The 12066-nt window shown below is 39.2% G+C and overlaps 1 protein-coding gene across 5 annotated transcripts in view; it reads right to left on the reverse strand.

The window, feature by feature from the left end:
* The window catches only part of LOC122987859 (thrombospondin type-1 domain-containing protein 7A), a 182641-nt gene that overhangs the window by 16464 nt on the left and 154111 nt on the right, over positions 1 to 12066 (reverse strand). For all 5 annotated transcript variants that reach the window (XM_044359899.1, XM_044359896.1, XM_044359897.1 and 2 more), the window contains 3 exons: positions 10355 to 10500; positions 8181 to 8355; positions 193 to 366 (listed from right to left, as the gene is read on the reverse strand). In XM_044359899.1, the coding sequence (XP_044215834.1) occupies positions 193 to 366; positions 8181 to 8355; positions 10355 to 10500 (495 nt within the window). The remainder of the gene's footprint in view (positions 1 to 192; positions 367 to 8180; positions 8356 to 10354; positions 10501 to 12066) is intronic.

The raw sequence follows: 12066 nt of genomic DNA on the forward strand, positions 1-12066 counted from the left end.
ACTTTCAGTTCCCTGTGATCATGCATATTAGGAGAACGCCGGTAAAGAAAATGAATAAAAGAATCAAAGTTTGAGTCTGGCAGCTTGCTGCGAGCTAATTAGCATGCACTGAAAGTTCACTTGTCAAAGGGAGTTTGCTTCTATTAATTTGTCAAACTGTCTGGCCTTGAGGAGGTTGAAGCTGTCACTCACCTGTGCAGGGCTGAGACTCCCACGCCTGGTCAGGACAGAGCTGCAGATTTTCAGGCTCCTGAGCTAACACGGCTCTCGAGCGGGCCTGAACCGAACCGAAGTCCACGCCGGCCCCTTTGACGCAGATGCTGACACACGAGCTCCAGTCTGACCACTCCATCAGGTAGCACTCACCTGCAGTGCAGAGGAAACAGGATACACTATTGGGACCGCTAAAGTGGTTTTGGTGAGGAAACTCTCTGCTGTCCACATGTGGTTATGAAAGCCTCTTGTCAAAATCTTTCAACTCAAGACATCATGTTGACATTACACATTAAAAATGTAACCGAGATGTAACGAGCATTTCTTTACTGAGGAGTTTTGACGGTTTAGGGACTGCCAATAAGTTTCAGAATGACAAAAAACAAATAAAATTCTGAACAATAACTTCCTAATTCCTCCTTGCAAATAAATTGTTAAATTCATGAATAAATAAATAGTTGCACAAATAGGCTGAACACAAAACATATCGTAAATGAAAGAGAATTAAAATTCAATTAACATGGTGATCACAACGACACTTAGGGCGAGCCTTAAACCATAAAAAAAGCCTTAATATTCACACCTCAGGGTCAGGTGTGCTACAGGCGGCTCAAACTGGCAGACTGAATAAAGTCGTAGCACAACAGCTAAACCCACATATTCAGCTCATTCAAAAGCAGCTAGAAATTAAATCCTTACAAATTAAATTCTTCACCGGTATTTGTTCCGTGTGGACTTTTGAAATAAATGCCCGATGACCTGTGCAGCATTGCTAGGTCTGGCCTTAAGCCATATCACAAATCTTTTAATTTCCTGTAAGCCAGTGTGCAGCCTCTGATCTTTAGAGAGGTTGGACCTTCTGGCTCTTCGAAAAGGTGATCAAGGTTTTACCATCAGGACCCCTTTTTGCTTTGAAAAGACCTGTCTGAGGAGCTGTGGCTGGCAGGATCTGTATTATCTCAGGATTTACATCTAGATTTGATGTATTTTATTTCATTTTCACTGTTATTTTATTTGACTGTTAAAGTATATTTAAGTTACGCAAAAAATATCTGCATTGCAGTTTTAGTGTGGGTGTCCCTGGTAGAAATCAGATCTTCAGCTTTGGCAGTGCTAAAGCAATGTTTCACTTATTTATCTATGGATGAGAACAGTTTAATCTGGGTGAGATGTTAAGGTATGCGGCAGAGATGCGTTCAGAATACAGATTTACATATCGTATCATGTGATGCTTGAGCTCCTTTGAAGAGTTTCAGGAGGAGGAAGGTGTGAGTTTGAGATGCAGGTCGGGTTGGTTTTGATCACAGCTGACAACTGCAGCTCATCAAACAACAGGGGAAATTGAACACGGGTCAAAGGTGGCAGTGCATGAAAGTGTTTGAGTGTGTGTGTGTGTGTGTGTGTGTGTTCATGCAACCTCTCAGAATTCCCCAATTTATCCCCAGCCATGTGCAAACAGCCCTTGAATTTCCTCCCAAATGACACTGTAGTACATCCCTGCGCAGAAAACAGTCTGTGCTTTTGATTGCTGTTTGATACTTCAGTGCTCCTGCAGTTTGGCAAAAGGGGTTGGACTGACTTGTTATCTAGGGCAACGTTTCTCAGTGTTTTCCATCTCAGGGACCAGCAGACATCTGATGAGGTTTTTTTTTTTTTTTGAAAATGAAAAATGAAAAATCTGCCAGTGGAAACACGTGCCACACACTTGAAATCTAAAATAAATCCAATTCGTAGTACTTTTCAATGAGTTTCGGGTTGAAAAAAGGGATAACATTTTTTTCTCCCCTATACAGTATCTTAGAGATATTGAATCATGAACGATCAATGATAAACCAAAATAGACACATAGCACTTTGGAAATGAACTCTACGTTTGTGTTTTGTCTTTTGGCAGAAGCAAGTAACAATAATTCTCCCTTCAGGGACCGCTGACACTGAAAATAACAGATTTATATTTAAGCTGCACTGTGTGAAAATACGCCCCTCTTATCAGGCTGAATCATAAATTGGAGGTTCAGTCTACCATCTTTTTCTTATTGAAATGTTGCCATTTTTCCCCAAAGGAAATAGCGATGTTAGTAGATATGAACTCCAGTATGTGCAGCATAACATCGAGGGTGCGGCTTCACAATATGAAGACGGATGTTGCGGTCGTGGGAGGGGCAGTAAAGTGTTGCAGCTGCAGACCTGATGGACAGAGTCCAGCAGCGGTTCGGGCAGAGCTCACCTGTCTGTCTTCTCTGCTCTACACTGCAAAGCTACATCAAACCCAGCAGCCGATAAGCCTCTGTTACAAAACCTGACAACAACTCATCAGACCCAACCTTTGAAGTGATAATCCAATCTGTGAGATTCTCTGTCTTTTTTTTTTTTTTTTTGTATCAGTGGGGGTTGGGGGTTGACATCTTTGGTGCTAAGCTGGTGTTGTGCTGTTTTTGTGCTGCAGCGCTGAGCCCCATCACCTGTCAATCAAAGTGTGGTCAACAGTCTACTGTTACGTCTCTGCCCATGTATTATTGTGTTGGTAAAGGCTAAACATCCACTTCTTCCACTTAATGCTGTTAATGCTGCTGCAATGGAAGATCTGCAATACCTGCTTTGCTATACAATACAAGTTTTTACAAGCTATACAAGTTTTCATGAGTAGACTATGCCCTAAATCAGCAGTCTCAAACAACTGTCACCAAATGTTTAGAACTTTTTTGTTACATTTGGCCTGAAAATAATGTTTATTCATTTTTGTCTACATTTTTTTCTCCTTATTTTAGATGAATTGTTTAATTTTCTTGCAAGGCTAAAGAATTTGAGCATTAAAATTTGTGGTTTTTTCCCACATTTTGTTTATCAAGCCTAACTGTGCAACTTGTCAACACTTTATCTATGACCAACAACTAACAGTTTTATCACAGAACACCATAATGTCGACCTGGAGCACAGACTGTGTCAAGACAGGTGGACAATTAATTGCTTTTTCATTGAGTTTAATGTAAGTGCTGCCGGTCTCATCTGAATGGAGAAAGCTGCCAGGAGTACAATCTCAAGTAGCATTACTCTCCTAAACATCTGTAGCAGTTGGCAAATTATGAGGGACAGGAGTGGAGAAAATAGTTTCTCAGCTATGGGCTGCATATAGTTAAAATTTACTGTGCCATGTGTTGAGTTAGTCTCCCTAGGAGAGAACAAGTTTGAAACATTTGCCCTAAATTCTCACATAAAAGCTGTTATTTCAATAGAGTCTCATGGCAAGAATGAACAAATAAAGGCCAGTTGCCTGATAAATTGCACTGGTGATTAACTGTACTGTAATGGCTCACATAGTAAATCCAGGATAATGTATATTTCCATTAGTACAACACGTTATATTCACCAGTCAGCTGTTCTGAGTGTCTTTATTAAAAAAGAGATACTGTCCTTACTCACTAACTTACTTCCAATTGCTTCTACTTTTTTCAAGCGGTGTTAAGCTACTGTCAATGAAACTCAATACTTAATGCAGATATTTCACATTAAAAATGAAGCAGAAAAAGACAGAAGTGCCCTTGAGCTTCTGGAAAGTGTTTAATGTGAAACATCTGCGCAGGATGTGCTGAGTTTCATTGACAGAAACATCCCTCTGAATAAAAAAATGGCAAAGTAGAACTGACTGCAAGTAATTAGTAAGAGTATTAGTATTAATAACAGCACTTCTGTTAAAAAGAGACACTCAGAGAGCAGAGCATTGAGTCTGAAATGGCTTCACTGTTGTACTGAGGGATGATGATGCTGTAAAATGTACATTCTGAATGTATCAAGACAACATGTAAACATGAAGGAAGCTGAGTTTGCATTAACGCCAAATGGCATCGACGGCAAATTAAATCAGGAGCAGATCAGATAATCAGGGAGCTGTCTTATGAAAATATGATCAAAATTATTAAAACATTAATAAGGAATAAAGGCACAGCACTCTCTCTGTATCTGAGGTAAATGAAGAATTTACCGTAAGCTGAATCACTGTTGTTTCCCTGTTAATCAGTAACACAGAACAGGAAGAAATGTACTCATGAAAATGTTATTGATTGTGTCTTTAAAAGCCAGAAAGCTGTTCACAAAGAAGCAGGGAGTTCACTGGTCTCCTGAGTGTGAAGAGTGATGTTTTTGAAGGTGGAGTTGGCGTGTGAAGGCGACCGTGGAGGATGGAGGGAGATGACGCCTGGCAGTCAACTGAAAGGAAAGTCTGATATGCCGCTGATTTTAAGATTCTTTTTACTTTATGTAGTGAAAGCGTATACGTGGTTATTTTAGACTTGAACTTCCAGACTGTTTGGTTACTTTGCTATCCAGACGGCAATAAACCACTGAAGGACTTGCAGTAATAAAAATGAAAATGTGCATCTGTGTACTGCATAATGTTAAACAGCTTTTGCCTTGCATGGTCATATATCATGTAAATCACAACAGATGTCCAGTCAGGACCTAAGCATTCACCGAAATAAAAAAAAAGTCATCCTGTGCAGGTCAGTTGTGCACTAACACTGCCAGGTTTGGGGGTTTGCTGCTCGCTGGGGCTACCCATGCTGAAAATATGTGCACACATGGCGCACTAACAAGCTTTGGGTGGAGGCATCAACCAAATGGCACATGGCATCATTCTTGTTTTAGGTTTTAGTTCAACATTTCGCCTGGGTCTGCTTAACAATTATGCATGTGTAGTTTAGACGGCAAAAATCACACAAGGCTTTAAAATTGTGTATAAAACACAAAAACTAACAATCAATTGACCTGAAAGTAAAGGATTGATGTTCCCTAAACTCCTCCACTGACCTGTCCAATCATAGCTCAGCAACCATGACTAGAAATGGTGGGGCTGTCAAGCGGTGTGCATGGGACTATAGTAAGAGTGATGTGCTGTATTTTAAGAGTTTAGAAGGTGATGTCTTTTTTAAATCATCTTTCCAAAATAAAAACACAACAGCAAAACTGTAAGAAATGGATTAACTGCTCTAACGTAAACTGCAGCTATTAGCATGTCTAGCTGACTAGCTTACTAGCTAGTAAACTAGTTACCTCCACGGCTAAGGGCCATTTCATTAGCTAATGTTTCATTTGTTTGTGGGGTTAGAGGTAAGATTAAAAAAACAAAACAACAACATGCACTGCATGATGGTCCTGAATGCTACCATATCAGAGTTCATGGTAACGTTTGGGGTTTTGTCCTTTGCCACTTAAGATTTGGGAAAGTTTACACTCCAGCAGCCGCATCCTGTCTCATTACCCGAGATAGCAGTACAGTACATTTGCCAAACAAATCGTTTATTCCTCATCCTCAAAGCCTTTTTCCACTTGTAAATGTGGAAATATTAAGAATAAAGCATAGATCTAACCTGTTGCTTTTCCATGTTTTTCTATAGTTAGCTTAGCACACGGACAGTGATTATGTTATTATTTATTTCCATGCCTTCTAAATGAATCATCAAGTGGTTTTTATCATGATTTTGCATATTTAAGACCCTTTTACATGGTTCCTGTTTTAAAGTCAGCAGCAGACAGCATTTTTTAACCAACTCACAGAGTTAGTGTTAATTAGCTAGCTAACTACAGCTCATAAAGACTTTGTTTTCATTTCAGCTGGTAAAATTGATTGTCTCTGGCTAGCAATGAGAATCCTGCTTTTGTTTACTTCCCCAATTTATCACTCAATTGACCCATTGAGTGATAAATCTTTCACTGTAACTGTGTGTTTTGTGTGCAAAAAATTGGAAGCTTGATGGGTGTAGCAACAGTAACCAAGGCTAACTGTCTATGGCACTTAAATCTTGAACTTCTTTCTATTTATCTGTCTTTGTTTATCTCATTAATTAACTTATAAATTAACAAAAATAATCATATGTAAATCTGAACTGCCTTTGTGTATGAAATGAGCCATATTAACTGCCTTACGGTGAGAATACCAAGAACAGAGCTGCACCTCGTTTCACATGCGCCATGCCTATAATCAACACTGAAAAATACATCTTCAATCTGTTCTCCTCTTAATCAGCATCTCCAGTCTGAATAAATGGATGAAATGTACACTTTGTCATTTACAACGCCGCAGACTGCTATTCAGAGTTTTATCTGTGCTTGCCATCTTGTCTTTTTTATAAGCTCTTAGGGATCTTTTGTTATCTCGCACACAGATTATTGATTGCACCCCTTTTTTCTCTGTTACTTTATCTCTGTCTGTCTGCATGTGTGTGTTTTTAAATACTTTGCTTCTATGTCTCCTCACCGTACAAATGGAATAAATTGAATTGTAGGGGGTCACAGCTTTTCATTTGGATTCAGCTCTCAGTCTATTTCACAGAAAGAGCAGGTGGTCCTAATAGTTTGTACATTCCACATAAAACAGAGTATAGCTCCTGACAGCGCTGCCTCTGGCTTGGCCGAGTGCTTCGACAATCACAACAAACAGTGTTCTCCAGTGGGAGGCCTGTGAGGGATTGTGTTTTGACCGCTGCACCAGTGAAAACCCAGTGTGTTTTAAACTCTCCGTGTGAGACTTGTCATTGTGAGGAGAAAAGAAACGGCTATTGACTTTTATCTCAGCAGCTTTACGGTGAGAACTGGGGATAGACGTCAAGTAAACTGGGAGAAAATGGGGTAAACGGGATTTAAATATAAGACTGTAGAGTAAAGTGGAATATTTATCATGATTTAGAATACACACAACATCAGCGGAGGAGAGCAGAGGGCTCTCTGAGTTGCTACAGGCAATGAAACACAGTACCTACCAGGATATTTAACTCACATAAAATGACACAGTTACACAAAGCGTCTGTCATAATGTAGTCCATTTATTCAGCCTTCAGGTGAGCTCCTAACTCTGATTTTAGAGGTCACAAATAGATACTGAGTGCTATTGGTTAGAAATAATAAAATCTACCCTGTAACAAAAGTATTTTTAGTGGCTGTTTTGTGATATAAATCAAACTGCTGTAGCTCTACAAAGAAAACTAGAGTCGTAATGGATTGTTTCACTTATACCTTTCTTTAGAGCTCCTAGCTACTGCTTTGATGTCATTCTCACTCAATCAGTAATGTTGGTAAGTACGATGTTATATTAACCTGTGGACGGACGGTGTAAAGATAAATCGAATCAACAGTTGAGAGAGATTTGGCTACATCGATACTAAACCACAGATCCAACTCAAATTCAGCATCACATTAAGAAGAAAATGTATTTGAAAGTTTATCTGAAGATAATATGAGGCTTCAGCCATAAATTTGGACAGATGAAGCTTCATATAAGCTTCAAATAAACTTTTAAATACATTTTTGCCCGAAAGAGGGCTGTAGATTTTGTCTCCCATCACTTATGCTGACAGTGCATTAAGAAGTGATCTCTTAAAAGCCAGTATGAACAGGAGGAATGATTTCCTATTTCCTATATAAGTGTATCATAAAATATAGCAATGACACCTGAAACTTAATTTAACTCATTTATAAAGGCGGCGCGTGTGCTGACAGTAAAGTTAGTGAGAAAAGCAGTCAACACAAGTCGAGAAACACTAGCGTTAGCAGCTAACGATACTTCTAACTGGCCCCTAACTCCTCCTGGTTACTAAAGGCGTATGCTGTTTTATTTACAGGGACGTGCGCTCACATGGTTTTATAAACCGAATTCAGCATAATTTTAGTGAAAAATTAATTCTCCAAGTGTATCACAGCCTGTGCTAACTGTTGTCATTTTTTGGGGGTTTGAAATAATTGAAGGAATAATTTATTTTAGTCATGCTTTTATTGTTAAAATAGTAAAAGTATCAAATACAGATTGCGGCTGAATCGAACTGTATCTCATCGTATCATTAATTGAATCATCTGAGAGGAAGACATACACACGCCTACAGTAGACTGCCAATGACATTCAGGTATTCTATGTGAATATATAGTTATATAGTTTGTGATGTTGCTCATGCAGCATAAGCAACTTAAAGGCAGCGTGATTACCTGGGCAGGGAAGGGTGCAGGCCTCCTTCAGTCTGATCTGTTTGTCTCCATCAACAGCCAACTCCAGGCTGTTGCACAGCTCCTCATCCACCAGGCTGCCCTCGCCGTTGCTGGTGTCGTCCGATACGAAGCAGGAAAGATTTCTGTAGCGCATGCCGTGTCCACACACCACACTCTGACAGGACAGGAACACCACAGAAGAAGAAGGAGGATGATGAGTTATCATAGTCAAAGAGAGTAGGAACATGAACCAACAGACACCATGATGAAGGCACTCAAGTAGATAAAAGTATATATTAATGTTATTAATTTGAACTGCCTTTTACAAAGTGCATATAAACATTAACAGTATGAAATATTAATGACATATGCTCTTAAAAGTTGCAATCTGCGACTGATGTACACAGCACTGTCTCCCCCAACTTTTATGAAGTTAAAGGTAATGAAGATAAAAGCAACTATTCAATATTGATCTTCATTATTATATCAATACCAATCACCATGGAGCAGATTTAAAGCCACATCAGGAGAATGTTGCTGATATTCTTTAAACTCAGTGTAATTTAAATGGGAAACAGGTTGTGGGGAATATTACTGCATACTGTACAGTACCAGTCAAAAGTTTGGACACACCCTCCCTTGCAAAAATGTGTCCAATCCTTTGATTGGTACTGTATCTGTAAAAAAGTTGTATAAAGCCTTTTAAGGCTCCAGGGGGAGAAATCTGATAAATGAGTCAGCGTCAGATGGGGCTGAAGACTTCGAGTTTAAAAATGAAAGAAATCTGAGAGTGAGGAGTTAGAGAGAGGTGAGGTTACCGCTCCTCATCTCTGTTTGAGGCTCGCAGCTCGAGGCTACGTTAGCTGCTACTAGCGTAACACAATCTATACTGTCCATCTTGAATCAGACTATCCAAATGTGAGCTTCTTGTACATGTTTTTCTTTTTTTTTAAGAGGGGGGGGGGGGGTGACTACTGTTAAAACTGAGAGAGGAGAATCTGAGGCCACTAAAACAATAATATTATAATATTACGCAATACTAAATCAGGGGAGTACTTACACTTGGGAACAACCAAGGCCCCTTCTTCAATAATTAGCTAATAACAATAATAATAATAATATCTCTGAACAGACATGAGTTTTCACTTTTTAATTCTGAAATCAAAGGAAAAAATACTTGCACTCGTGTAATTAAAATCTGCACAAAGATGCTCATTATTTCTCTTTTCTCCAAACATTCGTCTTGGCACAGTTTCAATCAGTTCTTCAACAAAAAAAAAGACGATTATTCCATCTCTTTGGTGGATATAAATCACTACTGAAGATACCTCTTAGGAAAGGCCGTTTTGTCACTGATGAATACTTTACATGTTCAGATTCAATTTTCTTTTTTAAACATAAATCAGATAAAAAAACTTATGTTGAAGGGGATTTATTACAGAATTACTTTTATAAGAAATTAATGACCTAATGTCTCATATTTGTTACTTTTAATTAATTTAAGACATTTTAAGACTTTTATAGACCTGCAAACATCTTGCATTAATAACTCAGTGATGAGTTTTTATTTACATGCAGTGTATCATGGGTACAGCTGACCTCAGAAGACATTAAATGTAGGAAACGTTGGCGCTCTCTCTCTCTCTCTGTGTCTTTCAGTTTCTCTCTCTCTCACTCGAGGAAGGCTGAGATTATCGGAGAATGTGACATGTCTCCCTCTCTCCCCATAACACCACACCCCATGCTTGCAACGTTTTGTTTTTTTGACATATAGCAATGCAGCAGACATCTTTGACCCGGTGGTGCACAATGCAAAATGAAATGTAAAGGCAGACAAATGTCCTCGGTGAAGAGATGGTTTATAGTAATATATCAGAATTAAAGGTGCATTAGATTGATTTTTACTGTCTTTCCCACAAAATAACTCTATGAGCAGGGATTTGATGGGGTTGTTCATCAATACTAAAGTCTCCTTTACTTTTTGCCAGGTGCTGAGGTTTCTGCCTTCTAATATCCACATTTTTTTAGCTCAAACTCTTGTGTGTATTGATCTCTGAGGAGTCAAAAGACCTGTCAAAGTAGCATTTCTTGTGGCTGACAAGAAATGCTCGATACAATTATCAATATTTAATAACCCCTGGATTACGGTATAATATTATGATTAATTAACATACCTCCACCCGACACTCGGACCAGGGGCTGTACTGCCAACGGTAGCAGGGTCGGACGGGACAGGGCTTCCACTGCTCCATCTGAGGAGGGCAGGGTCGGCCGTCACCCTGAGAGGCCTGAACCACCGACCTCCGACGCCACATCTTACCTAGAGAAAACACGGAGGAAATGATGTCATCAGTGTATCATTAGCATTAGCTTTGATATTCATGTGTTTTCTTCTTAATTTTCTTTTGAGGCTTCATGTTGTACTCGGACAAAATGCCAGTGATTTGTGTTGCTATGGTTATATTGCCTAATTATTTGTAAATGCCACTCTTGAATAAAACAACTACAGTTTTAATAAATAAAATTAAATAACGTTGGAGCTAGAAAAACGGACAACAACAGTATCTTCTCCGATTCTCCCTTACGGTATTGAAACTTGGGTGAACTTGTTTTACCAGCATGATGGAAGAGAGTTGAGAAGTTTATTTCTTGCTAAAATTACATAGTTATAAAGAGTGTAAATACGCTGTGTTTCCTGCACAACAAAGTGAAGGAAAATAGATTTGGCACACACAGTGACCATCACAGTTTACCACACGGCAGTCATCCGTTCCCACTGTAAACAGCTCATTTTAAATGCATGCATATGTGTTTGCCTTCGAATGCATTAAATTAATCTTACTGTGCAAAACAGCACTTCACTTAGAGCGTGTTTTTCTAAATAGCCTGAAATACTGCACTTTCTCTTTGACATCCAGATGAGATGGTTCTTGGTCCACTTGACTAAAAGAGCTTTTTTTTTCTGCATCAATCAGCAAACTCTCTTTAAATAAATTCAACACATCACAGCAGCTAACACCGCAGAGACCGTTTGATTTAAGTGCAGAATTGACGCTATGAATTAGCTGGGAAAAAAAAAACTGAACAGAGAGCCTACACATACATTTCAAAATGCCACCTCTTCCTGTCTACCTGTTTAAACCGCCCACTCGCAAATGTCAAAACCCTTCATTTGTTGCATATTCCACTTTCATTTCCACACTGCCTTGCCAGAAATCTGCTCACCTCAGAATATACTTTTACCAACCTACGACACCTTTCAACAGATAACATACAAACCAGCCTTCCCACACTCTCACACACACTCACACACGCAGAAACTATTCATAACATAACCTAACATAACTATTCATAACCTGTTCCAAAAAGAGAACATCCCACTCACACAAACACATCAAATAAGGTCCCCTCTTGCCCCTTTAGCCTTTCTTAAACTTTTATCTTATTCTATGTGATTTTGCAACTATCGCTGCAGCGCTTCTTCTTCAAAGCACTCCCCACAGCCCTGAGGAGCAGGAGGATGTAATGGGACAGAATCAATTGTGTGAACCTCCGGAACAACAACAACCAGGCAACAGGAGGACAAATATTCGCTGGTTGTTTGGCAAGACCGTAAAGCAATTGCTCTCTCTTAAATAAACACTTCCTCTCTTTTGCTTCTATGAGTTTTTTTTCCGGCCAAATGCCTCCAATGGGAGCAGGAAGTGTCTGATATGGGGCTTTTTTTTTTTAGTTATTCAAGTATGTTTCGCTGAGCATGCATGTTTTTACTTACTAACACCAGCAACGCCTGAGTACTTCCGTGTACACACTCAGAAAAATGTTGACGCGATAGACTCCTTACAACAAAACCAGAGACAAATGATGACAGCAAATAAAACTTTAT

The sequence above is a fragment of the Thunnus albacares genome, chromosome 8 (assembly GCF_914725855.1).
Source record: "Thunnus albacares chromosome 8, fThuAlb1.1, whole genome shotgun sequence".
Lineage (NCBI taxonomy): Eukaryota > Metazoa > Chordata > Actinopteri > Scombriformes > Scombridae > Thunnus > Thunnus albacares.